The 20,238-nt window shown below is 35.4% G+C and overlaps 2 protein-coding genes across 2 annotated transcripts; one reads left to right on the top strand and one right to left on the bottom strand.

Annotated features, from left to right (window-relative positions):
- Positions 1-575: 575 nt before the first annotated feature.
- Positions 576-11,262, bottom strand: dzank1 (double zinc ribbon and ankyrin repeat domains 1; the record flags this gene model as incomplete). Its single annotated transcript, XM_079412909.1, is given in 21 exon segments — positions 576-747; positions 820-894; positions 979-1,106; positions 2,252-2,335; positions 2,425-2,510; positions 3,953-4,043; positions 4,148-4,231; positions 4,862-4,965; positions 5,047-5,251; positions 5,349-5,504; positions 7,200-7,322; positions 7,420-7,512; positions 7,603-7,716; positions 7,805-7,922; positions 8,310-8,395; positions 8,524-8,618; positions 8,719-8,782; positions 8,828-8,851; positions 8,854-8,968; positions 10,925-11,075; positions 11,154-11,262. Coding segments are annotated over 21 exon segments (2,277 nt in total).
- A 1,417-nt stretch (positions 11,263-12,679) lies between these two features.
- Positions 12,680-19,365, top strand: LOC306867537 (DNA-directed RNA polymerase III subunit RPC6). The gene is made up of 9 exons (XM_079413255.1): positions 12,680-13,054; positions 13,585-13,702; positions 13,789-13,856; positions 16,173-16,240; positions 16,355-16,467; positions 16,539-16,682; positions 16,766-16,873; positions 18,525-18,716; positions 18,899-19,365. Exons 1-9 carry the CDS (start codon positions 12,999-13,001, stop codon positions 18,974-18,976), a joined length of 945 nt encoding a protein of 314 aa, XP_079269381.1. The 5' UTR covers positions 12,680-12,998; the 3' UTR covers positions 18,977-19,365.
- Positions 19,366-20,238: the final 873 nt, after the last annotated feature.

Raw genomic sequence — 20,238 nt, 5'->3', positions numbered from 1 at the left:
CCTGAGTAGTTATTCCCAAGTTGCTTTTTTTCTTGGACAGGTAAGGGAATTAATTATTGCCTATACCGCTCTCTAAAACTCACTGTCATTAGTATAATTTACATAAAACTCAAAAGATGTTCAGAAAATGTTATAATAGATAGATAAAATCCATTAATTTCAATAGGAATCGATTTTGCATGAAAAATTCTGGGTTTAAGTTGTTTATGCAATTTTACCTTGTTGACCAATCAAAAACTGCTTGATTTGAAAGCGACTTCTGCTGTAGATTTACTTTTTTTTATGCAAATCTGAGTTTATATCTCAATTCTAAGTTAATATAAAGTACTGTTTTGCAATTAAGTTTTTTTTTAAATGCAAGAAAAAAAGTCAGAACTGTGAGATAAAATCACAATTTCTTTTTTTTTATCCTGCGGGGGTAACAAGCTTCCATAATGCATTTAAAATTTCTATGTTCAAGTAAATACAAATTACATCTTGTACACAGTAACAATGAGGAAATCACGCTTTTACTAATCAATAATTTAGTTTGAATATGTCAGCTGAGAATTGCTTTGGTTAAGATGTGGATTGTTTCAAGAGAATGTATCCAGTCCAGATGGGCTCCTGGCCTTGGTCTGGCGCTGTAGCAGATCCTGTCCCAAATGAGCTGCCATCAGAGAGACCACAGAGCTGCTCCCGGCGGCCACGGCAATATCATACGCTGTCTGTCCACGATTGTTCTGCTTTCTGATACTTGCATTACACCTTCACATGAACGAGATATTTTTTAAAACATGCCATTGTAACTTGATCACCATTAACGTTAGTGAAACTCACCCTAGGAGTATCTCAACGCTCCTCAGACCTTCGTTTCCAAGAGCTGCAGCCTCATGCAACGCCGTGTTATTCAACCTGTGGCCAACACAGATGATTAAAAGAATTCATTTGGCTCAGATTATTACTAGGCATATCAAAAGGAACTTTTTCCGAACTCACGGCCCAGATGCCTGGTTAACATCAGCTTCTCTCTGCACCAGCACAGGAATAACATCATGATGCCCATTAAGCACTGCAGCAACCAGAGCGGGACGTCCATCACTTCCCAAACATGCTGGGTCAGCACCCTGCAGAAATACGCCATCATTTTAAACAAACCTTCTATAAATATATACAGCTACACAAAATATCCCAAGTAAATCTAAAAGAGAGTTTGGCAAGATTTCACAGTTAAAGAGATAATTAAAAATTAAAATTCTGTCATTAATTTCTCACCCTCATGTTGTTCCAAACCTGTAAGATCTTCGGAACACAAATTAAGATATTTTTGATGAAATCTGAGAACTTTTTGATCCTGCAAATACATCAAATGAACTACCTCGTTCAAGGTTATAACCACTGATGTCACTATTTTAATGATGTCCTAACTACCTTTCTGGGCCTTGAACGTGGTAGTTACATTGCTGTCTATGCAGGGTCAGAAAGCTCTCAGATTACATCAAAAATATCTTAATTTTTGTTCCGAAGATGAACGAAGGTCTTTAGGGATTGGAATGACACGAGGGTGAGTAATTTTTGGGTGAACTATCCCTTTAAAAAGGTCTACCGATGTACAAAGCAGCCTGTTTCAACATGGAAAAGACCTGCATGATCAACTTTCACTTGTTGCAAAATCTGTGCGAAATCTTTTGCAAAATCATGGGATTTCGATGACAAAAATGAAGAAAAGAACACTAAAAATGCACCTTTAAGGGCCCCTATTTTGCTCATTTACAGGTTCATAATTCTGTTCAGTGGTCTACTAGAATGTTTACATGATTTAATGTTCAAAACACATTATTTTGTTGTACAATTTACAATGTCGCAGCACCTGTTTTCACTCTCTATCTGAACGCTCCATTTTAGTTTCGATTCCTTTAAAACCCGCCTTCTGAAAAGTCCAGTCAGCTCTGATTGGCCAGTTGGCCCAGTCTACAACTTATTGCTTATGTTGGAAACGTAATGCCTTTTACAATAACCGGTGAATATCAGCTTAGAAGGCCAAGTCCCTATAAATACTAGCTAAATTATAGCGTCGATTTTATCGCCTTGGCAAGCATGATGTGGATAGATTATCTAATTTTGGAGTGGACTTTGTGTCTTGTAACTTTGCAGATTGATTACACGCACAAATACCGATATTACACACTAAAAAAAGATATAGACCAAAAAACAAGGTCCCCTTTAAGTTGCTGTGGAGTTTTTGGAGCTGTGATTGGTTCTTTAGCGTCACCTCATCCAATAGCTGCTGCACTGCTGAGATCTGGCCCCGCCCCTCAGGCCCCACCTCCTTAAGAAGCAGACTGTCTTTAGACTCCTGAGAAAGATATTAGCATTCCTGTTGTAATGTTTCTTTGTCTAACAAACAAAAAGGGTTATATCAGTGTATGTGTGTATGATACTGACCGGCTGCTTTTCTGTGGTGTCTGAGCTCCAGATTTGTTTCTGCTTCTTTCTTTTGGCTGACAATCCTGCTGTATTAATGTTACTGTCTGTGCAAACAACAAATGACACAGAAAAATTGTCATAAACATCACTTTGATCATTTAGCATTGTTAAATAAATAATAAATGTATTAACTGAAGTACAGAGAAATAAATGAATGGTAAATTATTCTTTATTAATAAATATTTTGATGCTTAATTAGGGGTTCAATCGCATAGCGCTGAAACCCTATTGTAATTGTTAGAACGGTCGCGGATGAGCGATTTCCACGTAAAACTGATCGTGCAGACCAAACCGTAAGTCGTAGCGACTTATAACGATCCGATTGTTCAGATTTGATCGTGAGTCGGCGGAATTTTCAAGGTATTTTGCATTTTTGGCAAAACTTACTTTTGCGAACTAGTCCTAGGTTTTTCGCCCGATCAGAACCAAACCAGTGCAGAGAGATTCTCTGGAGAGTGAATATCAATAATTATCAAAAAATGCTGAACTTTCGACTCACCGTGACAAAGGGATGCCAAAAAGTTTAAAAGTTAAAACTCCTGAACGGAATGAGATATCTTCGCCAAACTCAGCACACTTATGTAAGAGCTCTAGCTGAAGTCACAAGACAAAACATTAGGAGATTGGCCACGTGTTAGGGAAAAAACATAAAATGGCTATAACTAGGCAACCATTTGTCATATCAACATGAAAGTGTCTATGGGGACATTTGCGTATCTAAAAAAAACATGGCCGCCATTGGCTGATGAAGTTTGAGCACCTATTAGACAAGGTTAACGGAGGCCGATCGGAACGAAACTTGGTGGGCCTGTTTGACTCACGGCCCCAAAGGTCTGTGAGAAATTTGAAAGGAATCGGCCACTGGGGGGCGGTATTGCATTTTTTGAGGGCGTAAACGATTGTACATTGCGCATTACTGGACTCTCTAGGTCAATAATTATCAAAAACATGTTGTAATTTACCCTTTGGGAAGCTATAACAGGGCCTAAATGAAAACTCAAAACTTCACGTAACCCGCTGAGCACATGCGACAGATGATTCTAAACAAGCATGCAAAGTTTCAGGGAGATCGGACCATATATATAACATATAAACGTTATAAAAACATCATATTTCTATGGTAAATCACCTGGATTTGACAAAAATGCTTTTTTTTAAAATTGATTTAGGTGGTTACAGGCTTGCTAAGTAATACGTAATGTCTTTTTGTGCTTAAATATCTAAAGTGCTTGAATCCCGGTAATCGCTGCTTACAGCTATATTATTTTATTACTATTGTAAATTATTTTATTAAATTATTAATAATAAACTTAGAAAATTATTAATTTAAAATATTACTATTTTTAATTAAAACATTATATAAGTTCAAATAAAGAATATAACAGTCAACAGTCCCCTAAAGGAACATGGCCGAATAAACCTATTAAATTAGAAGAAGTCAATGGAAAAACCCCATCATGACAGCAAAACAAACATGTGTCAGTACCCGGACTGGCTGAATTTCTGCCTTCTGTCACAGCACTGAGATTCTGACTCTCTGATGCCACAGATCTGCTCTGCTGGCCGGCAGAAGACGACTGGAAGAAGACAACACGTGCATGATCTCACAGACTGAAAAACATGCAATGCTCAAGAGACTCTCTTTAGACTCGATATAAAAGCTCTCAGGAGTGTTTCTGACCCTGGGTCCCTCCGGTGAGGCAGAGATGAAGTTAATGCGTAGACTGACTTCATAGCTGTCCTCCTGAATAACAGCAGATATCATCTAGAGGGCAGATTGACAAACACAAAATGTGCATACTAATAATAACAACAACATTAATAATAATAATAATAATAATGGATTACAAATGTAAATCTATAATAAAAAATAACATAAATAGTAAACATAAATTAATAATAATAATAATAATAGTAATGATGGAGTAAAAGTAACTGTATATAATAAAAACAATAATAGTATTTTATGAAAACTAGTTTTGTCAAACGATTAATCGTGATTAATCACATCCAAAATAAAAGTTTTTGTTTACATAATATATTTGTGTGTACTGTGAATATTTATTATGCATATATAAACACACACACATACACCTCTATATTTAAAAACAAATTACATATATTTACATGTATATATATATATTTATATAAGTTAAATTATATACTTCATTTATAAACATAACATATTTTTCTTAAATATATATATATGCATGTTTGTGTATTTGTATATACATAATAAATATGCACAGTACACACACATATATTGTGTAAACAAAAACTTTTATTTTGGATACGATTAATCGTTGGACAGCACTAATAAAAACGTATAGTGGATAGTATATAAAAACGTATTCTGGGTAGTATAAAAATGTGTAGTGGATAGTTCTGGTCTTACTCTGCCCAGACGAGGTTCTCCAATCAAAGCTCTAAACTCAGTATTATTCTGAGTGTAACTGCGCAGATGAGCGCAAATGTGATCCAGCTGCTTCCTCCAGTATCCTAAACCATACACACACCACATAAACATCTGTAGAAGTCATGCTTATTTATTTGGAAAAAGTATATTGTACAATAGTCTACCTCGGCCTGGACTAATGGCAGTGAGGAGGGGTTTCCTGTCACTCATCTGCTCCTGTCTGCTAAGCTCCGCCTCCCTCTGTTGGCTCCGTTTTTTCAGCTCACTGCTAGACGGGAAAAACAGCCCCACTGTCTGCGTCTGTGCATCTGCGCATGAGCGCAAACCTGCAGCTGGAGGCTCAGTTGTTGATTCAGGTGCAGGAACTGCCTGCCAGGTGGCTGAAGACTATATGATAAAGAGCGATAATGAGGATGATATAATAATGTATGCTTTTAATGAGTGCTAAACAGGCTGTGTACTGTACCTGAATAGCTTCCTGTGTGTTCTGTCCCAGGTTTACATGTGAGGGCGACCTGGGTGGGCCGTCCAGGAAGACACCACAGCCACCGCAGTAATTAGCATAAGGATGGCTGCTAGCTCCACACTGAGAACAAGTCATAGAGTTGACTTTGTGGCCGGGCTGCAAGTATAAACACAAAATTACAAGGCATTCCAGCTTACACAAACATTGCCAAATATATGCAATGATATTTTGATTTATAATTTACACCAAATATACAGTTCCACAAAAACTTTCAGTGACAAAACAGTTTGAAAAGAGCATAAATAACACATGAAACCACTTGATGATTAAGTTTCTTTCCTATATTGATGCATTTCCTATTGAAACAGGAAGTTGAGGTGGTACATATCAAAAGGCTCTAGTTGGTGCCTCATCAAAAATGATAGAAAATCACTGTTTATGTGGTCTTAACATGTGGTCACATTTGCAAAATTCTGGCCAAATTTAAAAGAAAGCAGCTTTCTGCTGAATCTGTGTGACCAACTTGAACACGTTGCGAAATCCTTCGCCCTTTAACGAGAGATTCCTGATTAAAAGGATTCCTAAAAAAATCCTGGATTTCAGCTGTGAAAAATCTCACCTTTAAGACCTGTTCACACCAAGATTAAAAGTTGGTTTAATTTTTTTTTCCTGCCTGGAATGAAAATTTAGTTTTTGCGAGATAATACAAAAATAGCATTCTAGCATTAAATTTGTATTTACAAGTTGTAAAGTTGTAACTACAACATCAGTTGTCAAACCACTTTGGTGGTACCTTTTCTACAAAAATTTTAACTACTACTCTTTCAGTTCTACAAAATGATGAATAAAGAATATGTACCAGATGTTTTTTTATTCCATTTCTGATGCTGTTGCTGTAAATTGAATCATTACATATTATATTATAACTGCACAGTAGTATCAGATTTTGTACATCCAACCTAGTTTTTATTAATTTCAACAAATGTACTGTAAATAAAGATGCTATATCCATTGTGTGCAACTTATTTTCTCATGGACACGCCCCCAACTCGGAAACTTAGGGCGTAAAGAAACATTGTGTGGTGCGTTCAATTCATATATGTGATCTTTCTGACATGACAATGTATCCTGCCATTGATATGCTTAGTATGCTAACTTATAATTGCTACTCAGAAAAAGATGGTAATGAGGGGGAGGGGCATTCTCGTTCTAAAATTTGCATAAGCCCCTACGAACAAGACGAGTAATCAAAACTTCTGTTCTTTTGCTTCTGGAGGATGACAGTGCTTTTTAAATGTGTTAAACGTTGCACATAAAACTAGTTGAGCACACTAGCATATGCATGACATTTACACCTACATCTGTAGATGACTGCCAACATATAAAGGCCAACACAAATGAACAGAAATACACTACCAGTCAAAAGTTTTGAACAGTAAGATTTTTTTATTTTTTTAGTTCTCTTCTGCTCACCAAGCCTGCATTTATTTGATCCAAAGTACAGCAAAAGCAGTAATATTGTGAAATATTTTTACTATTTAAAATAACTACTTTCTTTGAATATATATTCAAATGTAATTTATCATGTGTCACTGAAGACTGGGGTAATGATGCTAAAAATTCAGCTTTGAAATCACAGGAATAAATTACATTTTAAAATATATTCAAATAGAAAAAGTTATTTTTAATAGTAAAAATATTTCCAAATTTTACTGTGTTTTTGCTGTACTTTGGATCAAATAAATGCAGGCTTGGTGAGCAGAAGAGACTTCTTTAAAAAAAAATTACAATTCTTACTGTTCAAAAACTTTTGACTGGTAGTGTAGGTCTTCAAAAGTTTAGGTTTATCACCTTTGCCCCACACCAGTCGCAGAATCGAGCATCCGAGTGGTTGACTCTATTGCACTTGGAGCAGGAGACCATTTTACCCTCTGAGCTGGGTACAGGTGCAGCTCTCTGTCCGCTCAAAACCGGCTGTAGAATGATAACACTGTTACAACAATAGTGCCCTATCACAATCCTAATAAACATTTGACAGACAATGCGGAATTCTTGTAGTCGGGGCTCTTACTGTGGTTTGCTGAAGCAGCTGGGATTCACAAGTGACACAGTGTGTGATATGAGCAGGGTTTCCTGTCCCACAAGAGTGACAGATAAGCTTATCCTAGAATAACATGAATATAATATATTTAATTGATCTAATAAGTACATTTAATAGACTCATAGTAGTGCTCTACTACAGATGAGAATTTACCTGTAGTCTCAGACTAGCCTGGGGGTGCAGTTGTTGAGTCAGTGGAGACTCGCACACCACACATGTGGCCGTATTGAGAGGCACCATGGTTTTACAATGCACACACAGACCCATCTATAAAAAAAATCACAGCACATACTCATATTATTGTGAAATGATCACTGATTATCACTGTATTTTATAGTAGCAGAATATGTTGGACCTGTCCTCCTTCAGTAGGGGGCAGCCTTTGACCAGGTATTGGAAGCACTGGTGCTCCACAGTGCAGACAGAATCGGGCGAAAGGATCCGAAGGGCGATGACTCAAGCACTTTGGACATCTTCAAAAAGACGAATATTAATATAAACATATTTCAATTATAAATATACTGAATATAAACATATATACTAGTTCTGTCAAATGATTAATCGCGTCCAAAATAAAAGTTTTTGTTTACATAATATAAGTGTGTGTACTGTGTATATTTATTATGTATACTGTATATAAACAGTACACACACATACAGTACATATTTTGAAAATATTTACATGTCTATATTTATATATATGAACATAACATATTTTTCTGAAATGGATACATGCATGTGTGTTTATTTATATAAACAATAAATATACACAGTACACACACATATTATGTAAACAAAAACTTGTATTTTGGACGCGATTAATCACGATTAATCGTTTGACAGCACTGATATTTCCCTCACCTAAGGAAATCCGTCTCTCTCTGGATCCGTGATATCTGAGTGCTCGTCAAGGTTTTTAAGAGGTTTTCCATATATGTGCTCTGGTTCTGGTGGAATTTAGAAAATAAATTGAGTAAAAAACAGGATGTATTTTGTTTACGGCTTGAGATAACTGTGATCACCATCATAGTGAGGGTTGTTAGAGTGGGTTTTAATGCATGTTGTAAACCATTATTTGCGTGTTTTGCGCCGTCAGCCGTGCAGATGAACCGGGGCCGAGGCGTTGTGACAGGAATCGAGGGCCTTTGCGAGATTCACTACTGGGAATATCTGATGTAAAAGAGCGCAAAATTGCCACAAGACAGTCAAGACAGTGTGTGTGTGTGTGTGTGTGTGGCAAACGCACACTGTCTAGAGCCAAATTATTTACCTAAATTTTTACTAGAGGAAATGCCAGCTCCATTTTCGCTCCCCTTCAAATTCATTAATGAATCCTGTTCAACGTAAAAGTAATATTTATAATACATATTCTTAAATATTATTATTACATTAAAACCAGAATGGGTTGAAAACTTACCGTCAGAGTGTCATCTTCATCGCCAGTAGTCAGATCCAGCTGATCAGAAGGAGACGGGGCCACTATGAAAACCTTGGTGACGACTGCACTCTGACGGCCATCGCTGCGTTACATTACAAACCGTCTTTATTTGAGTCAGTTTGTAGTACAGTTTGTTGTTGGGTATTTCTTCAAATACAGGCACTTTTGACTTTTTGAAACTTAATTATCTTTATATACTCTCTCTGTTTAATGTGTCTACTAACAATACATATACAGTACATGCATCAAATGAGAATTCTGTCATTTTATTTTCTGAATATTTTGAGTATATTTCAAATGATGTATTGGGTTCAGTAGCATTTGGTTATGGAAATGGAGGTGATGGAAATGACATTTAAACATTTTTGGAATAAGATAAAAAAATAAAATAAAAACTCTTTTGCTTTCGCTCTCAATTTGACATTCAGAAATGTGTGCATAATAAAAATACATCAAATGAAACGAAATTGTAATGACTGGAAATGATGCGCAATAAAAATATTCTGTTCTCGAGTGAAATTTACTATGATTCTTTTGATTTCATGATTGTTTTCACCATCATGTTTTATATTTCATCTCAAGCTCTTCAAAAGAGAAAGAGAAAAAAAAACTGTATTAGGGGTACAATTTTGGTTGTGGTGGAAATGACATCACAACTATGAAATAGTTTGTATAAAACTTTGTATAAAAATGTCTTCATAATACAAACTGGTAAAAACCTGTTTATTTTACTCTTAATTTAAATTATAAATAGTTTTTAAACAAGTTTGATAATTTTTTTATGTTATTTACAGTTTTACCCCTAAAGCAATGTGTTGATGAAAAACAAACAAACAAATAAATAAGTTTTTGAGAAAAACTATATTTCAATGTTTTTGTGTTCTCATGCATTTTTGCATTCTTCCACAAAAAACAACAACAAAATAGTTTTGCGAGAGAATGCAAATGTTTTGCGAGAGAATGCAAAGTTTCTCAGGGGACCTGATGTGCTGCTGTAATTGCTGCAAAGAGTGGACATACCAAATATTAAAGTTAAAAGTGAATAAAAACAGTACGACTCACTTCATCTGATATGTGTTGTGCTCAGAGCAACCATCTGCATGTTTCATGAACATTATGAAATGAAATCATGTTTTGGAGGCAAAAAAGGTAATTTTCAGATCTTTTTAGGTAATGATATATATATATATATATACGGTTTTGGGGAAAGTTACTTTTAAAAGTAATGCATTACAATATTGTGTTACTCCCTAAAAAAGTAACTAATTACGTTACTTAGCTACTTTTTATGGAAAGTAATGCATTACGTTACTTTTGCGTTACTTTTTAAATATGAGCAGGGCTTGATTATTTTTAATATAAGAAATTACATTAATACAAATGTTAAAGCCCTTTCACACCAAAAAGTGTAATGAATAAACCTCATGAAGGAAAAGTAAATTCACGTCTGTACAGTAGAACACATGAGAAGAAGGTTCAACACTCTTCAGCAATAAAAAAACAATGAAGCACAATTGTTAGTTTATCTAAAGTCATTTTTGCTTATTAGTATGGTTGAACTGGATCATCAACGGTCAGCAGCAAAGACATTGGTTAATAAAATGGGATTAGACACATTTGTGTTGTTTAACATTTAATTATTGCAGGTTTGCGTCATATTCTGAGTTTGCATTTCACTGTTTTAATTCATTTTGATGAATACTAAATCTGTTTTTTGTGAGTGGGATGAATTAATGCACATTCACATTTAGTCTAGAACTACAGTAACAGTATGTTCACACAGCGCACTGTCAGTCAATAAATGGGGAAAAAGTAACTCAGATATTTTCTTGTAAATTAAAAAGTAATGCGTTACTTTACTAGTTACTTGAAAAAAGTAATATTACGAAACTCGCGTTACTTGTATTGCGTTACCCCCAACACTGTATATATATTTATTAAAAAATTTTACAAAAAAAAATTAATAAATTGGACATAATGATGCCTGTAACCGAAAAAACACCCAGCCTATTATAAACAACACATAAAATGTACCTACGTGCTGACAGCCATGGCTCTCACAGACACTTTCCCCGCAGGTAAGCGGATAGGTTCAGTGTACTTCAGGGTGCTGTCACCAAAACCCGGCCTCTTCATCATCTCCGGCTTACTGCCGTCCAGCGTGTACAGGACACTCACATCAGAGGAGTCTGGGACATATGCAATATGAAACACATGAAGATCAACAACCGAGGAGCAAAGCCTGTGTCACAAGCGCACCGACTCACCGGATTTGATCTCAACAGGAGTGCGGGAGTCAATCTCATGCTTGGCTTTTCCTGGAGGCGGCATGCGAATGGGAATGATCTGAGGTGCTGCCACTGAACCTGCTGTCATGTTTGCGCTCTTGAAGCTGCAGTACAGGTGAAAAAAACCTACTTTTACTACAGATTTAATTCATTCAACGCATGCATAAAAAGTGAAGTGCATTCGTTTATTGAAAATATGAGCGTACAAACTCTACTGTCCCGAGTAATTGTGTAGATTAAAGTATCTCCAAATGGCTCTCCAAACGATATTTCTTAACACAACGCTGTATCCAACGACGCTGTAACGATACACTCAACACACAGCTAGACGCGCTATTGGTTCTTCACGGTTCTCATAGCAACCGAGTAGTACGCATGCGCAGGACAACTGCGTGATTCCTGGACACTCGGTTTTAAAGGGATAATTCATCCCAAAATGAATTTAGTCAGTGTTAACCATAGACTGTAAAAAAAAAACAGGTGTTAATTCTTTGGAACACAAAATGAGATGATATACGTAGGTGCTTATTTACATATGAAGTATTTTATTGATTGTTAAAACACTGCATTATTTTCTCAGTGTTTCATCAAATATGCTCATTTGCTAATTTGAAAGATTTCTTATTATTATCATTGTTGAAAACCATTTTTTCTGATTATTATTTTTTTTGGAAACCGTGCTACACTGCCATTCAAAAGTGTATGGATTGGGAAAGAAAGAAAGAAAGAAAGAAAGAAAGAAAGAAAGAAAGAAAGAAAGAAAGAAAGAAAGAAAGAAAGAAAGAAAGTAAATAAATTAATATTTTATTCAGCCGTGTTGTGTTAAACTGATCAAAAGTGAAAGGAAATATATTTACAATATAGTTACAATATTTGGTTTCTATTTCAAATAAATGTTCTTTTGAATTCTCTTCATTAGAGAACCCTTAAAAACAATGATTTTCAAGAAAGGAAAAAAACATGGTAAAGCTGTTTTCAGCATCGATCATAATAAGAACCACTATTAATACTAATACATTCTACTAATGAAGTATCAGCTCAAGTAAATATTTGAGGTCCGATGGGTTCAGCTGAGAAAAATAAATAAATCATTATGAACAAACTGATGAAGACTAATAGGTTTCAAGTGCCCGGTTTCACAGACAGGGTGAAGCCTAAGCCAGGATTAAGCCATAGTTCAATTAGGACATTCATTTTATATCATTTTATTAAATAAATTGTATAAACGTGCCTTAGAAAAACATTACTGGTGTGCATATTGAGACAATACAAAGGCACTGATATATTTTAAGATCAGTCAATGCACGTTTCTTTCAGTTGAAACAGCTCAGACTTACATTTTAGTATGGGACTAGGTTTAAGCCTTGTTTGTGAACCAGGGGAAGATGTACTATAATCACAACGATGTTTATATGCATGAACTTTCTTCTCTTCCTCCAGCACAGTAGGTGGCGGTATGAACCTTTTGGGTGGTGCCAGTCTGTGTTGCCACGTCCGCGTTTTATAAGCTTCTGCGCGTGTTTCGGTTATAAACGTTGTTAATCGCGGTTGTGAGTTCTTAGAGTTGTTTCTTAGAGTAACCTCGAGTTTATGAAAAAAGTGCATATTTCCTCTTATTCAACAGATGCACGTCTCTGATTCTGGACTCGTGTTTTAAATCCATATATAAATTAATTTTGCGCGATCTGGCAACGCTTCAGCAAGAGCATGAGTGCAGACTGGAATTAGATACAGCGTTCACTTCAACTTTACATTGATCTTTGAATGCGCAATTATTAATGTTGACATTTGACTTTCTCATCAAGTAAACCTTTCTAATGAACAATGACAGAAGTTAAAGTCAAAAAAGAGTCCACGGACCCTGTAGATATCGAGAATAGGTGAGTTCAGCGCAGGTTTAACATCCTCATGCATGGCCTGTTAACAACATGACAACGAGTGGATGGATTTTAAATCAGTTAAAGTTACTTTCAAAGCTACTCCGTCTTTTTTGTGTATTACAAGTATTTATAAACCGAAGTTTATGACCCATCAGACCACTGACCCATCTCCGATCCAGTTGATGAGCATCGTGGTTATAATATGCAAATGTTTTCAATGTTAAGAAGGTTTTGTTTTTAATAGCGTTTAAGTTTATACATCAGCTTAATTATTATGTATTGTTTTGCTGCATTCAAGACGCACGAGTTCCGCAGTCGTAGTTACGTCAATTACGTCACGTGCGTTCAAATGATTTTGGTATGAATTAGATTTATTCTATGTACAATTTATTTCTCTTTTGGACCAACTGACAAAAACAGGAAGCTTTTTTATCACTGCTTCAACACAATGTAGCCATTTTACCACTCTCGTACTGCTGCAGAGAAATGTAGTTGATTATTTTTTTGACAGATTTTTTTTCTCTGTAAAGGATAAAAGAGCTGTGTCAGCAGTTTCCACATGGGATCACAGACCAGGTCATCCAGAATGACATGCCTCACGTTGAGGCGCAGCAACGGGCCTCGGCTATCAACAGACTACTGTCAGTGGTGAGATGTTCAGCTCCAGCTAACGGTGCATGAAACATGTTTCCCTGCTTTTATACTCATGTCTAATACATTATTTCTCTTCTCAGGGTCAATTAGACTTGCTTAGAAACAGCAGTGGCCTTTTATACAGGCTTAAGGATGCTCAGTCTGCAAGGTTTGTCTCTTTAAATGCACATAAAGCATGTGTGTGTGTATGTATATATATATATATATATATATATGTATATATATGTGTGTATATATGTATATGTGTGTGTGTATACAGTGCCCTCCAAATGTATTGGAACAGTAAAGACAAATTGCTCTGTTGGCTGTGGAGTCAAGACATTTACAAATATGATTAAAAGATGAATATGAGACAAAACTACAGAATGTCACATTTTATTATTGGGTGATTCAACACATAGATGTTTTAGCAGCTAAGAAGTTCAGCACTTTTAGAGTTTCATCCCTCTATCTGATGTGAGCATAAGTATTACAGTTGCCTCACGGGTCTTTCTAAGTGATCAGCTGTGTCCTGTTGCATGAATTCTTCAGATATTAAAAGCAGGGAATGTGTCGTATCAGTTATATCCATTACTTCTGCATTCTGAATATTGCATTCGATGATGACACACACAAACCAGGATGAAGACGAGGGAGCTGACTTTGAGAGAGAAGCAAGCAATTTGGATGCTAAAAGAAAAGAGGAAGTCAGTTAGAGCTCTAGCAAAAACAAAGGGCATGGAGAAATCAAGAGTTTGGAAACCATCAGCAACCAACAACGACCTGATCGGCTGAGAAAACAACAGTAGTTGATGACAGACAAATCATAAAAGCTGTGAAAATTAATCCTAAAAGACGTGTCTGTAAAATCACCAACAACTTCCAGAAAGCTGGAGTGATGCTCTGACAATCTACTGTCCTCAGGAGACTTCGACACAGAATTACAGATGCTACACAGCAAGATGCAAACCTCTGACCAGCACCAAAAATAGAAAGACAAGTTTAGAGTTTGCAAAAAAGCACAAATGTGAGCCAGAAGAGTTTTGGAGCTGTGTTTATGGACCGATGAGACAAAGATGAACCTTTATCTAAGTGATGGGAAAGCAAAAATGTGGAGAAAAAAACTGAACTGCAATGATCCCAAGCATACGGGCTCATCTGTAAAGCATGGTGGAGGTGGTGTCATGGCATGGGCATGCATGGCTGCCTCTGGAACAGGCCCTCTCAACTTTACTGATGACTTAATGTATGATGACAGTAGCAGAATGAATTTGGAAGGGTACAAAACCATCTTGCCTACCAATATTCAAGAAAATGCCACCAGATTCATTGGGAAGTGCTTCATATTGCATCAGGATAATGACTCAAAACACCCTGCCAGTTCAGTCAAGGAATTTATAAGGGCAAAGAAATGGAAAGTCTTAGATTGCCCATGATTGAACATATCTGCCTTATGTTCAACTGTCCCAATACTTATGCTCACATCAATGAGTGGGATGAACTCTAAAAGTGCTGTTCTTTTTATTTGGTAAAGCATGTATGTGTTTAAACGGCTAATAATAAAATGTGACATTCTGTAGTTTTGTCTCATATTCATCTTTTAATCATATTTGCAAATGTCTTGACTCCACAGCCAACAGAACAATTTTGTCTTTACTGTTCCAATACTTATGGAGGGCACTGTATATAAAACATTTCATATAATTTATTCACTATACACTACCAGTCAAAAGTTTTTGGGCAGTAAGATATTAATGTTGTTTAAAGAGTTCTCTTCTGCTCAAACCTGAATTTATTTGATCCAAAGTACAGCAAAAGCAGTAATATTTTGAAATATTTTTACTGTTTAAAATAACTGCTTTCTATTTGAATATATTTTAAAATGTAATTTATTCCTATGTTTTCAAAGCTACATTTTTAGCATCATTACTCCAGTCTACATGATCCTTCAGAAATCATTCTAAGATGCGGATTTTCTCTTCAAGAAACATTTTTTTATTATTATTCTTATTATTATCAATATTGAAAACAGTTGAGTACATTTATTTCAGGATTTTTTGATGAATAGAAAGATCCAAGATTAGCATTTGTCTGAGAAAAAAAAGCTTTTGTAACATTATACACTATACCTTTCAAAAGCTTGGAGTCAATATATTTAAATTATGTATTTATTATGAAATTAATACTTCTATTTAGCAAGGATGCATTAAATTGATCAAAAGTGATGATAAAGACATTTAGAGTCTTTATTCATCAAATAAATATATATATATATATATATATATATATATATATATATATATATATAGCTATATTATATATTTACAGCCTTTGCTGTAATTGGCTTGGTGAGCAGAAGAGACTTCTTTAAAAAACTTTAAAAATCTTGTTGTCCAAAAACTTTTGACTGCTAGTATATGCATTTAAAATAATAATATATATAATTAGTATTAATTAAAATGATATACTGTTTCTTTTTTGACAGTAAAGTTAAAGGCACTGATAATCAAGAAAAACTAGTTTATCAGATCATAGAAGATGCTGGGAATAAAGGTACAATTTATTTTTATCATTTTCACAATGCATTTATCTTTGTTTTATTTTTCAACAAACCACTTGCTTATATTGATGAATACTTGTTTAAATCGTGTTTTCTGATTTCTAAAGGAATTTGGAGCAGAGACATCAGATATAAGAGTAACCTTCCACTCACAGAAATCAACAAAATCCTCAAGAATCTTGAGAGTAAGAAACTCATCAAAGCAGTGAAGTCTGTTGCGGTAAGTTGATCTCCAAACGTTATTTAAACCTTTAAAATATTCAGACCTACTAAAATGTCTTTTCCATCCAGGCCTCAAAGAAGAAAGTCTACATGCTGTACAACCTGCAGCCGGACCGATCTGTGACAGGAGGCGCCTGGTATAGTGATCAGGATTTTGAGTCTGAGTTTGTTGAGGTTCTCAACCAACAGTGCTTTAAGTTCCTGCAAAGTAAGGTGAGATTGTGATATTTCTTATTCTTCTTTATGATCTTGAAGATTTAAGACTTTGAATTTAATAGAAATGTGTGTATTTTCAGGCTGAAGCAGCGAGAGACAGTAAGCAGAGCCCTATGGTGCAAAGAAACAGCTCATTTGCCACCTCTCATGAAGTGTGGAAGTACATCTGTGAGCTTGGCATCAGCAAAGTGAGTGCGAATAATATCTATAAAGAATATTTCAGGCAAAATTTCAAATATGCTGAAAATGTTCTCACCCTCAGGCCATCCAAGATGTAAATGAGTTTTTTTCATTAGAACAGATTTGGAGAAATTCAGCATTACATCACTTACTCATCAATGGATCCTCTGCAGTGAATGGGTGCCGTCAGAATGAGAGTCCAAACAGCTGATAAAAACATCACAATAATCCACAACAAATCCACATCACTTCACTCTTATAAAGTGAAAAGCTGTTTGTTAGAAACGAATCCACTATGAAGACATTTTACCTTCCAGCTAAAATGAGTTCTTTATCCATAAAATGCTTTCTCCAGTGGAAAAAGTTGTCTCGTCTGAATCAGGAGAGAAATATGCGCAGATCGAGCACCAGTTCAAAACAGTTCTAAGCAAATATGTTGGTGGATTTTGACATGCGAGGACAACAGGGACTTTTTCACAACAGGGATGGACTGTTTTACTGGAGGAAGCGTTATTATGGAATATGGACTCGTATTTTAACTGGAAGCGACGGTTTAAAATGCCTTGATGGATTTGTTTCTTAAAAAACACACTTTTGGCTTCAAAAGATGTTAATTGATAGACTGGAGTGGTGTGGATTACTGTGATGCTGTTTGGACTCTCATTCTGACGGCACCCATTCACTGCAAGAGGATCCGTTGGTGAGCAAGTGATGTAATGCTGATGTTTTTCCAAATCTGTTCCGTTGAATAAACAAACTTAATCTACAGTGTTGGGGGTAACGCATTACAAGTAACGCGAGTTACGTAATAATATTACTTTTTTCAAGTAACTAGTAAAGTAACGCATTACTTTTTAATTTACAAGAAAATATCTGAGTTACTTTTTCCCCATTTATTGACTGACAGTGCGCTGTGTGAACATACTGTTACTGTAGTTCTAGACTAAATGTGAATGTGCATTAATTCATCCCACTCGCAAAAAACAGATTTAGTATTCATCAAAATGAATTAAAACAGTGAAATGCAAACTCAGAATATGACGCAAACCTGCAATAATTAAATGTTAAACAACACAAATGTGTCTAATCCCATTTTATTAACCAATGTCTTTGCTGCTGACCGTTGATGATCCAGTTCAACCATACTAATAAGCAAAAATGACTTTAGATAAACTAACAATTGTGCTTCATTGTTTTTTTATTGCTGAAGAGTGTTGAACCTTCTTCTCATGCGTTCTACTTTACAGACGTGAATTTACTTTTCCTTCATGAGGTTTATTCATTACACTTTTTGGTGTGAAAGGGCTTTAACATTTGTATTAATGTAATTTCTTATATTAAAAATAATCAAGCCCTGCTCATATTTAAAAAGTAACGCAAAAGTAACGTAATGCATTACTTTCCATAAAAAGTAGCTAAGTAACGTAATTAGTTACTTTTTTAGGGAGTAACACAATATTGTAATGCATTACTTTTAAAAGTAACTTTCCCCAACAGTGCTTAATCTAACAAATCTACATTTTGAATGGCCTAAAGATGGGTATATTTTCAGCATTTTTGTATTTATTTATTAATTTTTTTGAGTGAACTGTACCTTTCAAGATTTTTTTAAACATGAACCAGATAGATTTAATATGTTGTTATTGTTCCTGTGTGCAGGTGGATTTGTCCATGGAGGACATCGAGACCATTCTAAACACATTGATCTTTGACGGCAAAGTGGAGATGACCATAATCGCTGCTAAAGAGGGGACGGTGGGGAGCGTAGATGGACAGATGAAGCTCTACAGGGGTGTGAATCCCATAATTCAACCCACTGGCCTGGTCAAAACACCATGTGGACTGTGTCCGGTAAGCTTTTAGGACAGAAGTAGGGCTGCATGATATAAATCAATATTGGGTATAGGGTGATTTAGCATTGTAGATGAGTTTGTTTCTTTATCGAAACAGACCTTCAGGCTATCTTGTATCATTTTTGGGTGAACTATGCCTTTATTGTGCTAAGCTAACCACAGCAACTCTCTGCTCTGTAGGTGTTTGATGACTGTCATGAAGGGGGTGAGATCTCTCCGTCTAACTGTGTTTACATGGCTGAGTGGCTGGATTTCTGAAAAGCCAACTGGATGTCTTTTGTTTTTCTCTGTGGAGAAAGTATTTTTCATGCAGCGATTCGATGCAACTGAAGATACCTTTTTATTTATGTTTTGAACATTAATGGCTTTAATGACTCAAGCAGAACTACATAAAGTGAATAAGCAGCCTCCATCTGGTCGTCAGTCAAATTTGGACACCGATTTTCTTTTTTTGTTTGTTTGTTATTGCTTCTTTTCACCCACAGATGTCTTTAAAGATATACCGCAACCATATCAATAAATAAAGGTTTTCATATTTGTTGATAGGTAGTCTGCACATTGGACCATGTGTTTGTGCACTTTTATAATTTTTTTAGCAGATTGTTAGTGACTTGTTTGTATAAGAATATTCTATAAATCAATAAATTCATGAAATCAGCGCAGCAGCAGACTATAGGTAAAAAGACTTTGTGTCTGAAAAGTGTGGAATTTGTGATGTAAAAAAGAAATGCAGACAACGCATCAGTATAGATTTAAACTGTGTCCTTGTTATGATTGGCACATTTTGTATATAAAAAAAAAATAGTATCGTATAATTTATGATGGCACAAAATCACATTTTAAAGTGCCATTTTTATGGGTTTTTGAAAATGACCTTTCATGCAGTGTGTAACACAGCTCTAAGTGAATCATTAAACTAATCGTTTGGGAGTCGTTGAGCAAATAAGGTAAAAATAAATGCATAGAACAAGACAATGAAAGTGTTTTTTGACCTTGCATGCATGTCAACCTGTTGGGGACTTCCAAAACCAAAATATGAACCTTTCATTACCCATAATAGAGGCACTTTAAGCAACTTAAAAAAACAACAACATTTTTTCAGTTTTTATTTTTTGCAATTGTGATTTCTGTGTCAATGCATTGTGGACGACATGACTCTTCAGATGTTGTTTTTAAAACACTCAAGGTTTACATATACCGAGTAAATTGCATATTTGATGGAGGGGGGGGTTATCTTACATTTTAATTTATTTTCTGATAAGTTTTTCTCGTGCATATTAGAAAAAGCACATAATCAGGATTATAATAAGTAATAAGCGATATGTTTAAGTTGTATTAGTAACAATCAATTACAGAATCACTTTCCACACCTGCAGTAGTTTATTAAGCATGTGTTGGAGTACATTGATACGCCAGTAGGTGGCGTATCTTTAATTTACAATTTAAACGATTACTCCACCCGAAAATGAAAATGTTGTTGTTATCACCTCCATGTCGTTCCAAACACATGTCTGTGTCAG

The sequence above is a fragment of the Barbus barbus genome, assembly GCF_936440315.1.
Source record: "Barbus barbus genome assembly, chromosome: 49".
Taxonomy (NCBI): Eukaryota; Metazoa; Chordata; class Actinopteri; order Cypriniformes; family Cyprinidae; genus Barbus; species Barbus barbus.
This window is presented reverse-complemented; position numbering and strand designations above follow the sequence as displayed.